The sequence below is a fragment of the Triplophysa dalaica genome, chromosome 17 (genome assembly GCF_015846415.1).
Source record: "Triplophysa dalaica isolate WHDGS20190420 chromosome 17, ASM1584641v1, whole genome shotgun sequence".
NCBI lineage: Eukaryota > Metazoa > Chordata > Actinopteri > Cypriniformes > Nemacheilidae > Triplophysa > Triplophysa dalaica.
The window spans coordinates 7,121,393-7,145,232 of NC_079558.1; the positions used below are offsets into that span (position 1 = coordinate 7,121,393).

General features: G+C 40.1%; 1 protein-coding gene across 3 annotated transcripts; it reads right to left on the minus strand.

Moving 5' to 3' along the window:
- Window positions 1-1,252: 1,252 nt before the first annotated feature.
- Window positions 1,253-23,465, minus strand: ppm1bb (protein phosphatase, Mg2+/Mn2+ dependent, 1Bb). 3 transcript variants are annotated; one of them, XM_056770934.1, is made up of 6 exons: window positions 23,108-23,465; window positions 9,808-10,653; window positions 8,170-8,287; window positions 7,510-7,621; window positions 6,485-6,542; window positions 1,253-3,418 (listed from the first exon to the last, which is right to left on the minus strand). In XM_056770934.1, exons 2-6 carry the CDS (start codon window positions 10,636-10,638, stop codon window positions 3,389-3,391), a joined length of 1,149 nt encoding a protein of 382 aa, XP_056626912.1. In that variant the 5' UTR covers window positions 10,639-10,653; window positions 23,108-23,465; the 3' UTR covers window positions 1,253-3,388. The 3 variants fall into 3 exon arrangements, with proteins under 3 accessions (XP_056626912.1, XP_056626910.1, XP_056626909.1); XM_056770932.1 differs by lacking the exon at window positions 1,253-3,418 and adding an exon at window positions 4,077-5,909 and having other exon boundaries at window positions 23,122-23,465; XM_056770931.1 differs by lacking the exon at window positions 1,253-3,418 and adding an exon at window positions 4,077-5,909.
- Window positions 23,466-23,840: the final 375 nt, after the last annotated feature.

The window sequence follows — 23,840 nt, forward strand, 5'->3', positions numbered from 1 at the left end:
AACACCCAACGGTTAGGTGAGCGTGTGTAGTCAACTGTGGTGTAACGCACACTGTTGCCCCCGATTCCTCACCTTGGCAAAATTGTAATAGAGGTTTCTCACATAATCCTCACAGACCACAGGGGTGGGGGTAAAGTGACAGACTTTCTAAATGAAATTGGATCTTTTCAGAATTCATTAACATGTGTTCCCAGCATTAATGTAAACGTGTAAATAAAGAAAATGTGTGAATTATAAAGACACAATTGCTCTGACAGAAAGTTAACAGAATCTTAAATATTTGTCTTTTGCTTTAGAATAAATGCTTTAACTTTGATGTAATAGGATGAATGTTTAAATACAGCTGCGGGAAAATATTTGAAAGATGGTTCCTGCTTTTTAATGTATTATTTCTAGGCACGTGTTTAAGTAAATTATAATTTTTGTTTCATTCTGTAAAATACTAATAATATTTTTCACATATTTGAATATATAAATATATATAATAAAAATATATGTAAATAAAGATGCTGTATTTTTTCAGACCTCAAATACTGTAAAGAAAACACGTTCATATTCACCTTTAAGCATATTTACTCATTGTACATGTATTTAGGGCAAGTTTGAAAATATTTGTGATAACCTTGATTTTATGGCAGTTTTCAAGTGTCTTGTCATGTTGTCAGTCTTTCACATTGCTGTTGAATGACTTTGTCACTACTAAGGTTTGATAGAGTGGAAATTTTACAGACACTTGACTGGAATGGCCACAATACATCTAGAAATACTGTAATTTGGAGTTATCTTTTTTTCAACGGCTGTATTATACGTTATTTTACCCAAAGCAATTAAAAATGCATTAAAGGCACATATGATAAGCATGGATGTTGGAAGCCATTACTTTTGTATTGATAATGCAATGCTCTACCAGTTGTGCTGCAGAAAGATGGCAAAAATATCCAACAAAGCCAATGTACAGGAGAGAATAATAATAATGAATATATTCCATCATACTTGCATATAAATCACCACCCACATCCACCCAAATGAAAGGTTGCGCACCTTAACTTCAGTTACCACCCCCTCTAGTGTTAACCCCCTGGCATAACAGTTTAACATCATTCACACATCCAACATCCACATTAAACTCAAGTTTTCAACAGATATTGTCCTGAAGACACTTGCATAAAAAGATCCATAGTTTGAAACTTTCATCATCTTTTGGGACATCGTGATAATGGTGAGACAAAACATTCCAAACACAAGCGAATCATTGTGTTAACATCAAACTTTAGCAATCCTTTATTGAGGAGAACAGATCATATTCACTGTTTGCTACTGAAACATCACAACATCATACTGGGGACGTTCATTACACGGGCTCATCAGGTGGTTAGAGAGAATCAGAGAGAAAGAGGAAGTATGCAAGCGCAAGAGAATTCGGTCACATTCTCCAAAACACACGTACACAGAGGCCTCTCTCTCAACATTTAAGCCAGAACTTGAAATAAATAAAATACTCTGCCTCAATATTCATCAATAATTGTTGATATACACAACGCAAATGAATGTCCTTGAGTACTCACTGCACAAAATATAACTTTTTACCATTTGACCGGAAACCATTCTTTAACTCAATTATCTTAAAATGAAGCTTTCAAGCATATAGCTATGATTTATGTGTACCAGAGGGGGTAAACTGCAAAAATATATATACATACATAAACAATCATCTCATAAATTCAATTAAACACTCGTTTTAAAGCTACACACCAAAGCAGGTGAAGTCAATGAAAAACAATAAAGGGAGGGAAGAAAAAGGAACTCTTAAGGCGGCCTCCAAAGCAGGTGTCTGTGTCATAGATATGCACAGACGAGAACTCATCTGTGGATTAAACGAAGATGTGAATGTATACAAGGAACTAGTTAAAAAATAAATGCACATATGAACTCGTGTTATGCACAAGCGTTTACACAAGTGCGTTTAAGTATACGTGTATCACTGTGAATAAGGGGTACATTCATCCATAGCCAACTGTCCTGTAAGAACGCCCCGGCAGCAATGGACCACCTTTTACAGGCACAGTTCAAAAACCAATCCTAGATTAAGGATTAAAAAAGATCAAAACACTCAATGAATATTCAAGTACCTATCATCCAGTCCGAGGAGACTCTTTCACTCCATTGTTAAAGGAGAAAAATATATAGCTATATACACATACATATTTCTGCAGTTTCACTTAAGAAATACTCTACCTACCTTCTCATAGTTTCTTTCATATAGATTTTAGTATTTTTATAACCAAATGTGAGTGCAATCAAACAATACCAATTATGCCATACAATCTGTAAAAAAAAAAAAAAGAGAAAAACTTTAAAAATTCCGAGTCATGGTGATGGAGGGGAAAACATCTCAAATCTTACAATTTTGATAGAGAAAAACAAACCAGAAGGCAAGCCGATGGGAAAATAGAGATGGGAGTTTGAAGCAGAATAGAGGTACAAAGAAATAAAGAATTAAAAGTTTTACTGTTTAATACAGAGTCCCTGTCTCTTGGGTGCAAACAAGTTCCTCCATATGCAGTACCTCCATCCCTCCTAATAAAAGTCCTCTCCATCCAGGGCGAGGTTTGTTATAATCTCCAGCTGTCAGATCAGTGTTCTAGTTTTTTGTTGTTTTTTTATTTTTTTAACAGCAAGCACCAAAAAATGAATGACACTAAACCAAACCCCCCCTTCGCACCCCCCCCCCCCAAAAAAATCCACAACAGATACATTACATTTATGTGGCCAGCAGCAGTTATGACACAGCAGACCGAGATGCATGAGAGGGCCGTTTAGTCGATGCCATCCGGCTGGATGGGTAGAGTTTCAGGGTTAGAACATGGGTGTCATTAACTGCGAACAGGGACTGAGATCATGTTTGGTGTACATGGTCTCCAAAAAGCTGCACATGCGTGGTATGAAGTAGTTGAAAGGATCCCCATCTAAGAAACAAGCAAGGCAGCAGAGAGGCTCTGAACATTCAACCGAGGTCCAAAATGCCCCGCCTCATGTCCCACTCATCGCCCTCAGGGCCCACCCGGATGAGGTTAGAGTTCACGCCTCCAAATCAACATCCAGCAACAATTGGTCAAGCGATCTCGTCACTGCTTTAAATCGACAAAGATTTCATAAGGGAGGGGGGTGAGGGACTAAAAATAAAATTCTACCATACAACGCAGTTTTAAAAATCATAACATTGCTGTAGTTTCTCATCCTTAAAAAACAAGTACGTTTTCCAGACTCGTGGTTTAATATTTCCTATGACTCGCTCGGAATCGAAACCAAAAAAGTGTGTAAGCAAAGGGTTTTCTTGTGTGAACTGAGGACATTCTCGTGCGGAGACAGAAGCCGTCTGCTGCTCGGGCTACCAGGGGTCGTCCAGGTCACCTCCGCTCTGCGACAGGGAGAAAACAAGAAAGGGAAAGAAATGAGCAAACAGAGAAAAACAAAAAGGGTAGAACACTGACTAGTGAGAAAACAGTGAGGTAAAAAATGTGAAGGAAGAAAAATCAAGGAAGTGTGCGAAATCAAGTGAAAGATGATTTTCTTGTTGTTGGATTGAAGCAATACAAGTACACTAACCACTTGACAGGAAAATCAATTAAGAAAATAACCCATTAAGATTTTGAAATCAAAAAAAAAAACACAATGGAAACATTCATCAGTGGGAAATAAACAATAGCTGGATAGATATAATAAAAGATGCCTGACCAACATTTTTAATCTGAAAGATGTGTTTCTTGGCTCTTCAGCAAAAAAAATATCCACCGCCTCATGCAAGTCTGATGCACTTACCTCAAGCTTAAACAAAACTATTATACTAATAATGATCTCATAATTGGCAATGTAGGCCACAGAGGAGTAAGATTTTAAATATTTGAAGAGAAAATATTAGGAGTGTTTTTGGTGACAAAACCACACCCACCGTAATAACCACGAGGTGACTAGTTCAATAAAGAACATTTATCATTCAATGAGTGAGTCCCAGTGAGTTAAAATGACTCTACTTTAGTGATCACATTTAATAATGAACTGCAGAGAAGACAAGCATGAATAGTTGAATTCGATTTATTTTTGTTCAAAACTGCAGCGTGAAACAAAATGAGTATAAATCTTTTGCCCTGGAAACAAATCACAACTCAGGGCATAAACCAAACCAGCAAACAATGCTCTATGGACAATACAACTCGATTCTGAGGTCTTATATCAATAACATGAGTTTCATATAACAATGCTGGCATTATGCACACGCTAACCGTTAAGAGGATTACACATTTTGCATCACGCATTAACTTCCAAATCAAATCAAAGTAATCAGCTTTACATTGTTTTCAGTGATAAATCAGCCAAAGAAAACACAAATTACCCAATACAATTTGGTACATCAGATGACACAATTCACGTAGACAGATTTCAGTTTCGGATCACTTATAACAATCTGTGCAAATTCTGCAGAGTACAGACATTCATGAATGATCGTGTAGCAGCATTGCCTCAAGTGTAGATGGCAAAAAGTTCCTCTAAAGGTAATGCGGTCTGCATGTATTACACTCTTTAATGCATGACTTTTACATTTCAAATGTAAAGCCATTTGCTGATTGCAAAAGCGCAAGAAGAATGATTTACAGCCAAAGATGTTGCAAGAGCAAAAGTGCAGGCTTAGACTGGAAGGTAAATCGTATCGATTGAGCCACCGTAACCTCATTCAGTCCGTGCTTAAAGCGCCAGTGTTTTTCATTTGTGCTTATACCTTTAGGAGACACCTGGATAGTAAACACTCAAACAGCATACAATCATATGCGTTCCAAATTATAAACCAGTGAAAAAGATGCAGAGAGAGGCAGAAAGAAAGAGAGACACATGATTAGAGTTCCCTTTTGAATTGTGAAAGTTGTCAATCATCTCACATTTCATGTTTCATACACACCGCACATACACACATACTCTCAAACACTATTTGAAAGAGCACAATAAAAGCCGTACCTGATGATTTCTACAGCACATGTTAATACCCTGTTTGACTAGAACCAACCACATGACAACCCAGAATGCAGAGTACACATGCATTGCATGGCACTAGGGCATACAGACAAGTATTCTTGGCACGGCCCAGATTGTCCACTTTGTTAACAAACATTCCCCTTTTCAATCATTTAACCATATAAAAAAGGCTTTGGATACATACACTAGCCCTTAATAGTTTTGAATGGACCCGTTCGTGTTCATCAATACAAAACACTAGTCTTAAGTGGGGAGATAGAGAAAAGAGCTTAATGCAGACAGAGCTGGAATATGCCAAGTTTAACCTTGCTTGCGGTTTCAGAGCAGGTTTTTAGAGCTAAGAATTAATCCGTAATATAAAAGATAACTATACGGCCCAATGAGTGGCTGAATGGAGACTGTGTGCTTTAGACAAATATGTGCAAATATGTGCATAATACGTCCGAAAGAGACAACTAAATACCTGCGATGAAACTACAACATAAGAAGAGCAACCTAGCAAACTGGGCCAAAGAGCAGGTGTTTGATAGCTTGGGAAGTGGGTTGGGGTTTAGGGTTAGTGAGTACTAAAGTGGATATAGGGGTCATGCAGTGGGGGCGCCAGAGAGCTTGTCCAAAGACGGCGATGAGGCAGCTTCATCCTGCCCCTCCTCAGAGGGTTCAGTGGCTGAGGATGGTGGGAGAGAGGTAGGGTCCTCCTGGGAGGCAGGGTGTGTAACGCCGCCTGTCCTGCAGGCCAGCCGGTAACTGGACAGCGCCTGCTCCAGCACGTGGCGGTATTCGCCTCTGTGGCAGAACCGGAACTGTCGTAGCGCCTCCAGCAAGTGGCCGGCGGCGGTGCTCCCTTCTTCATCCTCACGGCCAGCTGCTCCTCCCTGGCTGTCCTGGTGCAAGACCCCAGTATCAGTGGACAGAGCAGGTTAAAGACCCTGCTTACGGCAGGCCACCTGCCCATGACCTTATACTGCCCTAATGAAGGCTTTCATTTAAAGAGAAGCAGGACTCGTGGTATGCGGTAGCAAATATGTGTGCGGTAATGTGCAAATGTTGTTTTTGGACACAAAACTCTCTTCGAGTGGCTAATTTTAGACCAATACACTAACTGAACCAAGATGCGCACATACAAATACAAACCTTGACAAAGTGGCACAAGCACAGATGGGAAAAAAGCCAAGGCGTGCACACAATACCTTCCATTTGCACAAATGCACAGGCATTTCAATTATAAAAGTTGTCTCGGAGTACCAGATACACCCAAGTAGGAAACACGCTAATCACTTTCTAAATGCATATTCTCAAATGATCGTGGGAATAAACACTACTGAAAAACTTTGACTAAACCTACATTTAGTCAAAATATTGTAGCATTTTAACAAGGATGGGCTCATGTTAACAGATAGAGTGACCTTTGGATTTGATATAGTCTTTACATTCATATAAACTGTAAGGATCCACTCACCCCATCTTCTTCTCTATGTGGATTAAGCCTGTTGAAGACAGCCTCAATAACACTGCGTCTGGAAGTAAAAAAATATTAGATTGTAACACCAAAAGCACTTTATAGAACACATTAAACTGAGAAAAAGTGTGCAAGAGCCCCTCCTTGTCCACTTTTAACCTATACCCATAATTTTTGACCCAGGACAACAAAACCAGCCTCAAGTAGCACAGGAACATTTTTAGTAATTGCCAAAGTGCAAGCATTGGGTAAAAATATCCGATTTTTCTTTTATGCAAAAAATCATAACGATATTAAACCATAAGGATATTAAGTAAAAATGTCCTATTGTAAATGTATACAAACTTTATTTTTTGTGAGGGGATGGCCTGTTACAGTGCCTCAGATGAACAACTTCAAAGTCGATTTTCTCAATATTTTGCTTTTTATGCACCCTCAGATTCCAGCTTTGTAAACAGTTGTTGTTCCGCCAGATAGTGTCCTATCCTGACAAACCATATATCAATAGAAAGCTTATTTCTTCAGCTTTCAGGTGATGTAAAATTCTCACTATCGAAAAATGTACCCTTAAGACTGGTTTTGTCGTCCAGGGTGACATTTGAACAAAACATCTCAGAACATACAAAAATAACGTTCTTTCGATCAATAGAAATCCACAGAAAAATGTAAAAGTGTTAGTTCACCCAAAATGTTTAATTCTTTCATCAATTACTAACCCACATGTCATTTCATACCTGTATGACTTTCTTTCTTTTGCAGAGCACATAAGATAGTTTGTAAAATGTTGCTAACCGAACAGCGATAGCACTCATTCACTTGCATCGGTTTGGTGTCCGTACAATTTAAGTAAAAGGTGCCAGCGCTGTTCAGATACCAGCTTTCTTCAAAACATCTTTTCATCATTTTGTTTTTTGCCGAAGAAAGTCATACAGGTTTGAAATGACAAGAAGTTGAGAAAATTATGAAAGAATTTAGTTTTTGGAAGAACTATCCCTTTAACCAAAATATACATTTTAGTGCCCTACTTGCTAGCGAGACCACCTCCTGGTGGCAAGTTGGGGATGCTCTCGGGATGGAAGTTGTGCATGACGTGGCTTAGATCCGGGACGCCTTCCTCTCCTGCTCTCTCTATGATTTCTGCAGAGTGAAACGTTCACAATCACATTACACAAATGCGGGCAAGAACCTCTGAAAACGGAAGCCTTAAAATGGAAAGCTTCATCCATCATGACTGCTGAAACCTAAGAACGGTGTAGGCACAAGATCAATCATCCCACACTTACAGACACCGGATGAGCCAATAACATCCAGATGGTTTATAGAGCTGGAAAGACAATGTTGAAAAGGTTTCATCACAGTTGTCCTAACATCAGATCTTGTGGAAAACACTTAAGAATCTGAAGATCTGTCTTAACATTCCCCCATCCAGGATAGAGACCCATATGAGGCTCCAGACAGTTTAGAACATGTCAGAATGTTGATGGAAAAGAACCAGAGGGGCGAGGATGACTTCAATTCATACTTCGAAAATCAGTGCAGCTTACTAGACCTAAAAGAGATGCTTAACTTTGACGTTATGATGTAAATTTTTGAAATACCATATAACCAAGCTTTGTGTATGGGATTTACATGCATTTCCACCGGTCTGATGTCATTCTGGCATTAAAAAAAACAATGCGTCTTACCTTCAACACGAGCCTCCAGCAACTTGTCCAATTCTGCCTCTTTCTTTACAGCCTCCTCCGATATCTTCGGCGCATTTGGGAAACAAACTAGAACAACACTCATGTTGTCACGGCTTCCCTGGTTTACAAAAAAAGATGGCACATTAAAACAAACTAAAAAAAGGCATTGTCACTGGATAGAAAACCCAACCTGTAGAGTCAGTGTGCATGTGTGTTTATAGTACAGCTTCTACTGTAAACCATCATAAATCTCTGCTGCCTCCTATTTCGCCAATATTTACCTCTGGTGGAAATTTGTGACATCTTTTCATATCCAAGACACTAACCAGACCTTTGCAGTGAAACATCTTCCAAGTGAAACGGGGAAACCATTTGTGCTCAGGGCCTAGTTTCCAGTCTACATATGAGCCATACATCATAAAAACACATGGTGTACACTTCAGGCTAATAATGGAAAGCCTTTTACTTGACTAGATCCATCTGAGTTGTGACCTCACTCAAAGGTTCTTTGGCTCTGTCCTAACATCTGGAAAGCTGGTGTGTGGACACAGGCAGAGGGCTTATGTGTTTTTTTATTTGGAGGGTTTCTTAAAGACCATAAATGACAACACCACAAAGAAATCATCACTAACTTGGTTTAGAGGGATATGAAGCACTAAAATAAGCAGCAGTCCATGTAAAAGGGGAGAGAGGTTGGGTATGATACCATAAAAACTATTTGCCTATAACTCAAAATTTCCAATATTATTGAAGACAACTTATCCGTGGCGTGGCGCTCGGGGACAGTGCCTTTGGACTGGCAGACCGGGGTGGTGGTCCCTCTTTTTAAGAAGGGGGACCGGAGGGTGTGCTCCAACTATCGGGGGATATAGTAATAGTAGTAATATGGGGCAGAAATTAAATAATGTAAATACTTTATAGTCTTCACTGTAATATATATATTATTAATTTCACCTTACTAAAGTTATAATTTAATGAGTGAAGAGGAGTGAGTGTTTTTGTCTTCGTTCTTTGATGAACAAAACTGAGACGTTTATGATGGTATTGCCCCTTTAATAGATGCACGGATCTAAAATAATGTAACATGCATTTTGTTTCCACATGCGTTTTGCTCCCATAAGACATTATTGATTACTTTTTACCTGGATACTAGGTACTATATGCATTTTTGTGTGTCTATATGTCTGATTAAGAGTAAGAAGACGTGAAAGAGAACTCATTTCAGTATTTTGCGCATTTTCTAATGCGGCATTACGGCTGTGCACATGTCTCAAACAGCACTTAAGAACCGAATCCAGTTCTCGTTTGCATCTTCTTGGGTCTTAAAGAAGTCATAAAACATATATATTCTAATTTTCCATGACGATACAACACTGGCCCGATCGGGTAAGTGACAGTTCTCTCAACTAGCCAGAAGATCTCGCATGGTGGCCCGGGCCATGAAGATCTCCCTTGGTGGCCCGGGCCATTGGGCAGTCCTTTATATTGGGCCCTGGTAACAAGACTCCTACGCTTATGTCAAGGCTCAATAATTCAGATACATAAAGCTAAGCAGCTAATCCAAACCAGAACAAATAGACTTACAAAGTGGGTTGTCTTTTCAGAAAGAAAGTGAAAATGTTTAAGACATTTACTCGCCTTATGTAAACAGGTGTCCACTACCGAGTTGCAGATCTTCTCCAAGTCATCCACCACTTCCAGCCGAGAGCGCACATAATCGCACAGCTCCTCGTTGCTCATCACGTCCCAGATGCCATCGCAAGCGAGCACCACAAACTCGTCCTCTTCTGAAACGCGTGGGATCTCAAACACTTCCGGTTCTGGAGAAACCAGCTGCTCGGTGGGACCCTTCCCATCCACGCACTTGTAGTCATAGTCCCCCAGAGCACGTGACACGGCCAGAGAACCGTTTACCCTTTGAATCATTACGGAACCTCCCGCATTCTGAATGCGTTCCTTTTCGCGTGGGTTGCAGGGCTTGTGGTCTTGGGTGGAGAAACGCACCTGACTGGCACGACTGAGGACGGCACGGGAGTCCCCACAGTTGATGAAGTAGAGATGTTCGGGTGACAAAAGCACGCCGACTGCGGTGGAGCCGCTGCGGTCCATTCCATTCCGTAGGTCGGAGAAGTTGCGCATATACTCGTCAATCTTCAGGAAGCCAGAGCGAATGCCAGTTTTAACCCCCTCCACAGAGTCAGGGCCGGAACGGAAGTCTTCGCTGCTGGTTATGATGTGCTCCAACAGATGTTTGGAACAGTAGTTGGCCACACGAGAGCCGGCGTGACCGTCGTACACGGCAAAGAAGGACCAGTCGTCCAGGCCGTGAGGAAGCCCCACCACAGCTGTGTGCGCGTCCTCCATCTCTACTCGCCAGCCTTGCATGCTGCTTAGGCCGAAGCGCAGACCGTTACCCGCTCCGTGGGCATTGTGCTTCTCCGTCTTCGGTTTGTCCAAGAAGGCCCCCATGGCTCAGGACACCGTCTGTAAGACAGAGCGAAGACTTTTAACAATACATGACAAAAACAGAAAAATTGTTTAAGAACTAAATTCTTCTTAACATTGTCCATATAATAAAACCAAACAAAAGCTCATTCAAAATATGAAGAAAAACACAAAAAAACTAAACTATAAGTCCGGGTCAAGTTTATCAGTCATGTACCTTCACCAAAGTCATCATAACTAAAAATCTGGATGCTACTCATTTAATATGCCATGTAACGTTAGTTCAAATGCAAAAAAAGAATGATTGATGCTTTAAACCTGTTGGGAAAATATAAAAAAAATAAAAGTCCCCCTAACTTCTAAACAAGACTTTTCATACAATTCAGGAACATAAAGGTTTTCTCTGGAATTTAAGATCCAACTGTTTTACAGCGTTGAAGCAGCACCAGTCATTAAATAAAAAGGCTCTGGACACATGGGCGACACAGACAGATGGGGTGTGTCACAGCAGTAACACAAGCTCTTGCATCATCTTTCAACTCAAGTGTCATTTCTAACTCGGACCACACTTGAAAGCCACAAACTGACTTCGTCTATCTTAACCTCATCTGTATGACATGCACATACACAAACATCAAGCGCATGCATAAAAATAGTGCACGTACTGGTCAACCACACGCACGCAAGTGTTTTAGAAAGAGACAGAGGCCCAATGTATTTTTCATGAGTCCCTATCTGAATGCGGGATTAGAAAGTGTGAAGCAGGTTTAAGCTGCTTTGGGCAAACCTTAAGACCATTACATGACTCCAGGAATAGCCACTGAAATGTATTACAAGCCCAAATAAGCCATTAGACAAATGGAACAGGAGAAGCCTCGTAAGCTATGCGATCGCCAGCCGGGACCTTGACCCAGCAAACAAAAAAAACCAAGTACGCGACTAACCAGCAGTCAGTCAAGGTTTGCCAACCAATATAACAGGAAGGGTCATGGGATGAGTCAAATAACAGTGTGTCCAGCCCAGCCATCTCTCATTCTCTTGATGCTCATCTGTGCGGGTCTGTTTATCATTTAAAAGAATGAGAACTGGCAGCAGTCAGCAGGGCTGGCTTCCAGTCAAAGTTCCAGAGCATGTGGTCTAGGGCTGGGCAGGATGACGGAATATGCCATTACCGCGGAATAAAATGTCAACCTTAAGAGATTTTTCTATTCTGTGTATTCCACGGAATGTAAATAAATAGGCGTGGTTAACTCAATGCTCTGCAAGTTGGCCGTTACGATAAAAAATCATGTGAATTAATTCACAAATCAAACATTCTTTTGACCTTCTTTCAGTCTGTAGTTTCGTGATTCGCCTTAGTCCGGCGCGTCCATATAAAATAGCTCATTCTCACGTATTTCAGAAGTCAGGTCGCTCTGTAAAGCTTTAATAGTTAAAATAAAGTTTAACTTTAGGCGAGCCAAGGGGAAACTTGCGTTGAAATGCGTGATGATGCTCACCGTGTGGGTGCTTTAAACGTGATGCGCTGCTACTGGGAGAAGCGTTTGGAGTCCACCAGTATAAAGCCAATCGCAAGAATAAACAAACCTATCTAATAGAGAGTGAAGAGCGATGAAGACCTCAGTTGAAGACCAGATTATTACACCAGTCATATACTGTACTTTCATTGTGCACATATTCGTACTTCATTGCTATACATGTCTATCATATGATATAGCCAGAAGATAAATAGAAATAATAAATCTGATTATCAGAACTTAATTTAATATATTTAGTCATTCCGCTGACCCCTAATGTGAACCATCAGGGCTGAAGCTATATCTAACAAGAGGGGTGGTGCCCGTACCCAGTTTCTTTGCTTGCTACTACACACACGGCAGGCATGGAAGGAATGTGCCCAAAAAAGGCGGTTGGGTGATGGAGAGCGAGGCTGGATCAGGGCACTGGTTGTTGTGCAGTGTCATGGCTCTACTGGCCAGGCTGTCGGCTTGACCAGACCACCCCCCTTAGCAAGACACTATTTATAACCTTTCAAAGTCATATTGGGTTACTTGTTTCTGAAAGTAGACAGGGATTTCTGATTCTTAGGGCAGTCATTCATGTGAGAAAGCAGGGCTTCTTTCCAACCTTCACACGGTCCAAAAACTCTCCTCCGTTATCGAAAGCCTTGACGCCAAGGTGATCTCTGTCAAGGGTAAAGGGGGTGATCCATCATGTAAGGCTAGCTTTGATCAAACCATGCCATTAGCATGGCAGATAGGCTGAGAGGGAGCTTTGTTAATGCTCGGGCTTTGAACAAGGCACATCAGACCAGGTGCAGTAAATGCATGCATCACATCAAACGCTAATAAACAGGCAGAGCATCAGGAAACGAGGGGGGTTTGGAAATGTGGCTTGATGTGAACGTGAGGAAGCTTGTGGGAAAGAGAGCAACTGAATTTTCGTGACTACAGACTAAAGGGCAAGTTATGGTTGTGCGTAGGACCTACACCGTAGGCAACAGACCGGATTTTCTTTATACTTGTGCATCGTTGTCTGCATCAAAATGCAATGATCACTAAGTATCAGTGTCCACGTGTTTGTTGCTTGTCTAACAAAGATCCGAAGAGGAAGCAGCTCGTTTGAGAAGCAATAGCAGTGATAGTGGCAAATAAACAGTCACTTTTATTGCAGTTTGAGATGTTAAAAACAAAATAAATAATAATTAACTTAGATAATTCTTCGGAAATGCGTTTGAGTAAACATGACGCTATCGCTGAGATTTTTACCTGATGGGGAGGGTTTAAAACAGACCAGTCACAGCACTTGCGACTACGCAGGGTCCCCATTGTTACATTTTTGGAGAGTTGCACGTAGGGCTGGGCTATATATATCGCGGTTCACGCTAATTCTACAAGTCTAATCGATTCTGCTCTTTGATCAGTAGGAGGTACTGCTCGATCTTAAATCACTACGAAATTGAGTAGTTTATAACATGCATTTGAAAAAGCAACACTCGTCAAACATCATCACTATAAATATACTTTATTATCCTGAAAATACCTGAAAAGGTTTGAAGAACAGCGATAAAATATGACCACTGGCATTTACTGCAATGAATTGTTCTTCTTCTGTTTCCCATTTTAGGAAGTGTACGCAAGAGCGCCCTCTGGGTGCATTTAACCGGAAGTCATTGAGATACAGAGCATAACAATCGCACAATCTATTGCCCAGCCCTAGGTGCACCTCAGGCTATGGCGAAGCATTTTCAAATGGCAAAATAAAGTAAACATGACATTGATCCGCATTTACTTTCTCAATGCACCTTTACAATACTTAAATGATTTACCCTTAATTTGTTCAGACAAAGAAAAACTAACATTGGTTCTGCTATGAAAATATCACTTAAATACAATCAAAAGAATGACGTCCCATACTCTTTTTTTTATCTCATTGAAAATGAGGTGTCCCAATAAAAAAGGTAATCGTGCGGTTCTTATGCTCAGTTGCTCAATGAGTTACGGTTAAATCTTATAGTTATTTTAGATTAAGCAGTACTTCTTCTGATCAAAGAGCCGTAGCTCACAGAAGAGCTGTGCATAAAACACAGAATCGAAGCTAGACGGGTATAAATAATGCGAATCGCAGTGCATCATCCCCAGCCCAGAGCCATTAAGAGAGAGAGTCGCGTCATACATTTTCAAGGCATTCCCTTAGCTAAACCTAGATGTGTTGCATCACCAAGGCACCACAACAAAGGATGAGCAACCAGGCCCTTTATGGAGAGAGCTATATCTGTCCAGCTAGCCTCAGCTGAATAAACAGAGTTTGGAGAAAGGCAACCTTCCCCTCATCTCTATCCCTCACACTCTATGTGGCCTCTGCTCTTTTTTTTGTCATGTTGAAAGATGCAACATTGGGTTCCTCTCCTCATTCCCGCATGCAGCTTGAAAGAGCTCTCACTTCTACTGTACACATTATCCGCCCACTCACATGCACACTGACTCCCACACGTCCTATTACAGTTGGAACCGCAAACTCACGAGATCTTTCCTCTCGAAACTGTTTCATTGGCTAGTCATTCATATAAAACCGCAGGGTGAAACCTAAAGCTCAGGCCTCTACTGTAAAAACGTAGCCAATATACACTTTAATGGTGTAAGAGGGAAGTGGATTTTGGCAGGCTTACACAAGCACCGAGGGTGTGAGATGACAATCTGCATGGTGATAGGGCTAAAAGACCTTTGAGAGGAAAAGCAAACTGAAAGATTTAAAAAAAAAAATAGGGAACCAGGAAAGAATGAATGACATTTAACAGAAAATATTCAGGTAGATAAAAGATAATAGCATGTTCGGGTTATAGGGCCAAACAACATTATTCTAGTACATGTTGAAAACATCTGAATCAAACTTTATGCCAAATGAAAAAATGCTTAAAAGCAAGCTGGGTGACAGCAGTGCTATAGATTTTGAAATGCCATAAAATAGGGTTGGGTGATGTCTACCAATTTGGAATCGGAGGATGTCTAGAGTGAAACATTGCGATGCAATGCCGTGCCGTGTCTTCTCTATACATAGGCGAGCTGCTTAGATTAAATAACACACTATACAGTGAGGGAAATAATTATTTGATCTCCTGCTGATTTTGTAAGTTTTCCTGTTTACAAAGAAATTAAGGGTCTATTATTTTTATGATAGGTTTATTTTTAACTGGTAGAGGTAGGGGTGGGCGATCTAGAAAAAAATTCAAATCACGATTTTTTTCTAGATAGATCACGATTTTATCCCGGTTCTTCTTCAAGTTGATTTTAAGACTATTTTGCTAATTACAGAGCTACAATACAGCCAAACTAATGTCCCCATATTAAAATATACTCTCTACCAATTCTTTTAATCAAGTTAATATTTCATGCAAGTGCAAGACCATGAATCAGCTGTTGTAGCAAAAACTTAACATTTTGAATTTTGTTTTGCATCTTGTTGCGGCACTCGGAGTAAAGCTGTGGAATGGACGCGGAGGAAAAATATTTGCGGCTGGATATTTTGTAACGTGAAACTACGACTTTGAGCAGTCTTTTAAAGCCCTCATTTTCCACAGTCTTTATGGGAATCATGTCTTTTGCCAGGTAAAATGCGACCGCGTCAGTTACATCTTTCCAGCGCTTGCTCGTTCTGTCATACGGAGTTCCTTTCTCAAATGCTTCTTTCGTTAAAGTCGTTTGTTTAAGCCTTGTAGTTTCCAAATGCTTGGTCGTATCAGATTGGTCGCGTGGGGTCCCTTTATAATTTGACTGTCGACATACTCTTTCGGGTGCTTTCTTTTGAGGTGGTTAAAAAGGTTCGTTGTGTAGCCTTCCGACGTGCAAATCTTTTCATATAACTGTTGTTTGGGCCGTGTCAGTTGGGGAAAACCCAAACCATTTCAATATTACTGATGTAGAATTTTTGTTTAGGGACTAACTCCTCCGTGTTTCCCTCCATCTTCACTAACAGCATCACTTAATCTTCCTGAATTCACAAGCAACGTATACGAGCTTGTTAACATGGCGCAATCTATCGCAAGGATGTGGACGAATTCAATAGAACAGCAACGGATATAACATGTCTTGCACTATATAGGATGATTATTCCGAAAAAGTGGATCGTGCAGTAATTTTAATCGTTCGCGATCAAATATCGTCATATCGCACACCCCTAGGTAGAGGCAGAACTTTATTATTATTATTTTTAGGTTATACATTGATTTGGATTTCAGTCAGTGAAATAAGAATTTGATCCAATATCAACATGCAAGAATTCTGTCTCCACAGATTGGTTATGTGTCTATATGGATCGCAGATTAGTCCTGTCACCTTAAGAAAGTACTCCCAAATCAGCTTCTTATGTATATAAAAGATGCCAGCCAACAGAATCTGTATCTTCCATTTCAACCTCTCCACCACGGTTCAGACCAAATAGGTGTTAAAGGATGTCAGGGACAAGATTGAAGTCCTGGGTGAACCTTGAATAGGCTACAGACAGAAGCTTGTTGAGAAGGAGACAACTGTTGGTGCCATTATTTGGACATAACTCTCAAATGCGCTTGGTCTGGAGCTCTCTGCAAGATTTCCCCAATGGAGTAAAGATGATCATGATAAAGGTTGAAGACTGTTGGGACCACAGTTAGCAAGCGAACCATTGGTAACACACTATTACACAATAGATTGAAATCCTGAAGCACCCGCAAGGTCCTCCTGCCCAAGGAGGCCCACCTGGCTCGTCTGAAGTTTGACAATGAACATCAAAATGATTCAGAAAAGGCTTTGGCGAAAGTGCTGGCACTCCTGTGAGACCAAAATTGACTTTTGTTTTGCTGTTTTTGGAGGGAGAGAAATGCTGACTGTGATCCCAAGAACACCATCCCTAAAGAGAAGCACAGTGTTGGAAACATTATGCTTAAGGGCTTTTTATCTCTGCTACGGGTAATGGATGACTTCACCGCATTGAGGGGCTGAGGGATTGAGGGACAGGCCCATCTACTGTAAAATCTTGGAAAAGAACCTCCTCCCCTTATCTAGATCACTGAAGATGGGTCGGGGATGTGCATTAACATGACAAAGACCCAAAACACATTTGCCAAGACAACCAAAGAGTGGCTTAAGGAGAAGCATATTAAATGTCCTAGCCGAGGGGTGGGCAAACTTTTTACATTCAAAGAATTCAAATCATTGTTAAGGGCCGCATATTATTCGCACATTAAATTAAATATTTTGTTGATTCCAAACTGAAATTTGTAGTGTATGCGCATGCAATTCCTTCTACCCTGTGTTTAATAAACACTTTTGTATTGGAAAAAATGGCAAAACATTTTCCACATAACTATAGTAATTTAAATTAAAGATCATTTTTATTCTTGAAATATTTCCTTTAATTCAGGGAGTGACCAATTAATCCCAAGGGGCCACATGAGAAATGGGACTGTTCATTCTTAAATCTTAATTCTGCTCAATAGTGAATTTCTGGCTTTTAAAATGCATTAAATATCTGATCTGATCTGATCTAACTTTTATTTAACAAAAAAAGAAAAACCACAACCACTTATACTTTTCTGCACCTCTACCCTTTGTGCATATCATGGGTTATAAATGTAGATACTAGAAATCAGATGTGTAATATTAAGTTTTTAAAAAAATTGAACATTGTAATATTACAATACGAGTTTAACATTTGGAATTGCAAATCTCAATTTTTATTTATATTCAATTTTTTATTTGTATCCATTGTGAGACATATTTACTATAAGTCTGGTTCTCGAATCTAATTGGCTGAGAGCCATGCCATATTTCACCATTATCACCATATATATATGACGGGAACCATTTCATAAGTCGGACTTAGAAGTGAAACCAGTCTCTCTAATAGCATTTCACAGCAACAGTGACCGGTGGGAGAACTCTTTCTCTGCACTTATGACGCAAGTGTCTCGAGATGCGCTTTTGATAACAGAAATTGACACGCCACGATAGTAAAACAAAGCTCACAACACTCGTCCCGCCTCAGCGCGAGGCGTTTCAATAGGAACAAGACGCAAACGCAGCGTTTAAACCCGTCCGTCTAGCAAGCGAAATAGCGCATCTCTCCCTCTCTTTTCATTTTTACTCACGTGTGCAACATTGCAGACTAGCGCCACCTTATGGATTTTGTTTATATTACATTAAAATATTAATTTTCCCAAATCAATTTATAAAATATATATAAAAAAAATTCTCCTGATTTTTCTGTCTCTATCACTTAAAATGAACCCACCACAAAAATTATAGACCCTTCATTTCTTTGCAAGCAGGCACACTTACAAAATCAGCAGGGGATCAAATAATTTTTTATTAGCGTGTAAATTATGTCAAGCGCGTCTACCCCATACATACGTGTGCTGCGCAGTTTAGAAAGTCCGACGTTGGAATCACAATGCCGGCTCAACTTCATGATGTCTTTCGGCCATCGGCAATGCCCTCATCTATCGGCCCAACCCACTATAAAAATGCTGCTGTATAAGATAAAAGTCTGCAATTTGCAGTCTCTTACCTTACTTAAACATTTTGCTGCTCACTCAAAAGGTAAAGTAATCCAAAGTAAGCCAACGTCAAAGTATTTGAATGCAGCTTTTGAGATACAAACTTTGTAGGCAATTGATGTGCTTACCATTGCTGATACTAAGGAGCAGTGTGTGGAAGTAGAAAATTTACATAGCTCATAGGTTTTTACTGGATTGCCATCAGCCAAAACATTAAAAACAATTATATCAGAGCTCCAAATTGCCACCAAATCGCATGTTGCGACCAGTTTTCAAGACAACAAGTATTTGTGCAGAATGCCATAGTGTGGATTCGGCTGTCAACATTTGTCGTGCTGTACGCGTACGGGATGTGCGGACGACTGTGGATCCTCCTGATGACGAAAATTACGTCATGCAGGGGAACCCCGATGCCAGCCCTACATCGTGTGGCTGTCAGCCATCGGCAATGGACGATGTCTTCGTCTATCGGCCCAACGCTACACGATACTGACGCCTGGGCCACTCCGTGTGCAATGCGTGCGCGGTCCGTATTTTTTTTACGTGCACATGTTAACGGGTTAGATCATTCAAATAGCGCGCATTCTTGATAGCTCTATGATACATATCTTAATGTTTACATTACATTTTTAAGAGATGTTGCTTATTTTACTAACATTTTAGTAACAAACTCCCAAACTGCTCAGTTAAATAATGTTAATTGATTTGATAAATTAAAATGTTTTGCTAAAGGAATATATTATAAACAGTATGTTATAAAGAGACAAATATATTCAAATAGGTAAAAAAAAGGGGCCAAACCAACCCCCTTAATGTAAAAGCTATTCTCTAAAACAGTTTCAAATTTGGGACAGACACTAGTTCTCTTTTCATCACAATGCTGGTGCTCAACATGCAAAGGAGAAGTTCCTATGAGAACAGAACAGGAGATGAAAAGACAAAATGAGCAGAAAAAGCAGGCAACTTTCTATACTTGACAGACAACGGAGAACAAGATCCTCATAAAGGAGTCATCTCGGGCGAAGCACTAAGACATCCAACAGCACACAATTTTGAGCTGTGACCTGCTGTGTTAAAAATGTTTAGGCACGTCATTCAAACCTCCAAGATAGCTGCATCAGGCAACATTCATGTATAAGAATGCATGGCACAAAAAAATAAGTTCTATGGTTGATCTGATTGACGATACTATTGTGTATCGACGATACTCAAGAAATATCGGCGATAGCGGATCCCTAAACGATAGTTGGCTGCTTGCCAATATATATTGCAAATTAATAATACAAACGCGCATTGCGCATTTCTTCAGGCAAGAGAGCTTGCAATACACGAGACTTATGCTTTTCCTCGTGCCAGAGGGGGTTTATATTGTGCGGGCTTTGAGTTTTCCGCGCACAAGTGAGCTTGTGGTGCACCAGGGTCAGGCTTTTCCTTGCAGGAATTGCTATGCGAGTGAGGGTTTAAAATCAGCGCACGAGTTGTTCCCGTTCGGCAATCAAGTAATAGCAGTGCACGCGGGAATCAATGACGCATTTGGATTAATGATATTGACTTACAGCAAGTTTACTTTCTCTCGTTAAAAAGGTTGCGGTGGGAAGTAACAAGGTTGCCAACTGCACTGAACTTGCACTCTGATAGAACGCTAATTTCACACATGAGCATTTTCTAGCCACATAATCTTCAGTCAGTTTCTGTCCAAAAATCCAGCTTGTCATAGATAAATACGTAAATTGACCCGCCCCTCATTACTATCGTGTATGGGCGATCCACAGGCTGGGGATAGAATGATCTGACTATAGAGATTATCGCACAACACTAATGTGTTCTGAGTGTTATGCTTATTTGCGCTTTAAACAAAATAATTACTATACATATCAATGTGAGTACTAAATATAAAAACTTAAATCAACACAAGACACTCAATTTTCACAAATCACTATGAGTATAACTAACTAACTAAATGCACCCTTCATGAAACGGAGTACATAGAAAGATCTGGTGACTAATGTTATTAATTGCTTAGTATTTAAGAAGGCTTAGTATTTAAGAAGGCTTCAAGTTCTTACAGTTGGAAGTTTTTAACTAGTAGAAATTCTAACAAGAGGACAGGCAAAAACAGCAATAGAATGTTGGTGATTTCTGAATCAAATCAGAATAAAAAGAACTTGTATAGCTGGGATATCAGTCAAAGGCTCTTTTTAAGACATAACACAACTGCTTAATTCACAGTAAAAAAAATGCACTATGCACTGGGATGTCCACTGCTATGAATCAAACCAACTGCATTTCTGTATTTATTGATTTCTATTATGGTTGGGCTACTTAACATCCATTAGTGAATTTACCATCATTGCTTATCAAACGCAGGGTGACTAAACATGCTTTTTATAGAACCTAAGCTTCTGCTCAAACTGAATCACCCATAAAGCCAACTCAGAAATAATTTTCAACCTCCGGCTATCAAAACATAGTTGGGTGATTTCATTAAGGTGTAAAGCAATGGAGCTAACCATCTTTTTGGAAAAATACTTAACTTTTTCTTTACACGTACAAGAGACATACAGACTTGTATATATTGATAAATCCAAGAAAGCGCTTCAAAAATGTGTTGACTTAAATAACCAGATCTAGACTATGGCATGATCATAACATAAGCTTGAGCAAAAGTTGAATGTATTCTTAGGCCTGGCCTAACTAAAGCTCCTCTTTACGTCAGAACATCAGCACAAACAAGCGCATACACACCCTCTCACACACCCACACAACACGAAGAGTAGAGTAAAGAGTTCATTCTGAGTCATTCTGAACACCACCCTGCCAAACCCATAAAACATACAAATATTCTCTCCAGGAAACAACTTATACATATTCAAACTCTGCCAATGACTATCATTAAAATGCAGAATGTGATGATGCAAAATAAAGTGTCATATTAGGATATTGCCTACGTGTAATTTCAGCCTAATCTTAAATGTCATCGTAAACGTTTGTGACATCTGCAATATTTTGCAAAAAACGGATTACATCCAAAGTTGTAGTCGAATGTGCGCACACAGCAACCACATATCATACTCCACCTGTACGTAATGAAGGTAAGGAAAGACTAAATACTTTCACAAGTATTTTCTCACATTTCCAACCATTCCATTGAGATTTGGATAGCAGACTGGCGCTTAGTGCCAGTATTCCTGTGCCTGCCACAGATCTGAGCGGACTTTGAGGAAGCCACTGAGCAAACAAAGGGGTCGCCTCATACTTTTTTCTTATGCTGTCAGTCCTTCAGACTCGACACTTGCGCAGAATGCTGACCCTTCCTTTAGCAATGCAGAATAGCAATCCGTATCAGATGCACAAGTGCAAACTCAGCATTCTCTGATCTGCAGTCTGGGTCAAAGTTTCCACACGGTGTTCAACCATGATGACAAAGAAAGAGTAGGTTATGCATTTTCACTGTCACAAGTCTCTAGATGTGACCATGCGGATAACAAGTAATGATCAAAGTCCTTCATCGAACGTTACAGTTACAATCAGCCCTCTAATCTCTTTGCAGATGAAATCTGTGTCAAAGTTTGAGTTTCTCTATTTGCAGTGCACCAGACAAGATATCAAACATCACTGTTGATGCATAAACACAGGGCATTTACAGTCCAGTATCTTATCCACAAAACTGCAATAACTTTAAAGAGGAAATATACATTAATGTTTAGATGAGAGTGATTTTTGTAATGGGACACAAATAGTAAATTAGATAAAAGCGTTGTTAACGTGTATAGGCCAAAAAAATATGAATAGTAGAACCGAACAACAGTATAAGACTGGAGCCATTCTGGGGTATTTATACTCGCAATCCATTTGGCCTTGCAAAACAGCGGCTATGAGCTATACACAGTACAAACAGACACTGATTGATACAGACATTATGATTCCTTTAAACAAGTGACCAGATATATTTAATAGAGGACATTTCAGCAGGGAGCTCTGGCCGTCCTTGCGAACACCCAGAAATGCAAACGTAACTAGTAACGTTAAACATGAAACCAACTAGATGGGAGCCAACTGTATGTTAAAAGACAAATACTTGCTCTTAAAACACGTCACTTTTGAAAAGTGTGATTACATAATCCAATGAATTTTTACTAACACGCAGCCCAAACCGATGGGATTATTTCTGACGCGCGCTTGTTTGTCTGTCGCTCGCGTTTAGGTTGCTGCCGGACAAACAAAAGCAATAAAAGTCCAAACCCACACACAATGAGAACAACGCAATGTTTCTTTGTTGTACCCAAACGTCAAGTGGGCGGTTATGTCATTCTAATATCGTTATACCCGCGCTTGTGTCAACTCGCTCGTTACACAACAAGCCCAGAAATACATTAGCAATGAAATCACGCGCAAGCTCGCGCTGGTTAGCTTAGCAAAAACTGCCGTCGAAGAAACCCGAGGCCCGCACGTCCCCATACTCACATTTCCAGAAATACCTTGAATGTCAGCGTTGCTTTCCACGTCGGTCGTTGGGCTGAGGCTATTTTTCGGGGTCGATGCGTTTTCGTCTTTCTCTTAAAGCAAAAAAATCAGGGTGACTTCACGTGAGAACCGATCATTCCGTTTACGTCGATTCTCTGCTTTGATGGCGTGAATTTTTGCGCATGTTTGACGCCAACGCAGCTGCCCTCGAAACAATCTATCGACTCTGTGACTCAATCTTACTAAGTATCCTATCAATACGGTATCATGGTATTAAATAAATCATTACACAGATCCGAATTATGAGCTTCTATGGGCAGGCCAAGATTTCCTTCGGTTCAGAGTCTTGTGCGTCTTGGGGAAGGGGAGGGATTAGGTACAAGTGGCTCAATGATTGGCCAAACATCTACCGAGCGCGTTTGCTAATTGGATTACTTTGCTGACAGCTAAAACTACGGAGAGTAAATCCTACGATTTGATTGGCTTTCGTGTTGTCATTTACCGTCATCGGGAGAAATTACATTACGCACAATTTGTATCGTTTTGGTGGACATGTTGATGATTAATATACGGAGCTTTTGCAAGATTTTTTGTGCACAAGTTCGACATTTATAGTCACTGTGATGTGGATTACCCTATTACATTAACACTTAGAGAAATAACGTAATACATTTGAAAGTGTTGTGTGATATTTTGAGATAATACAATTTTAGTGACTGGTAACATTCTTTAC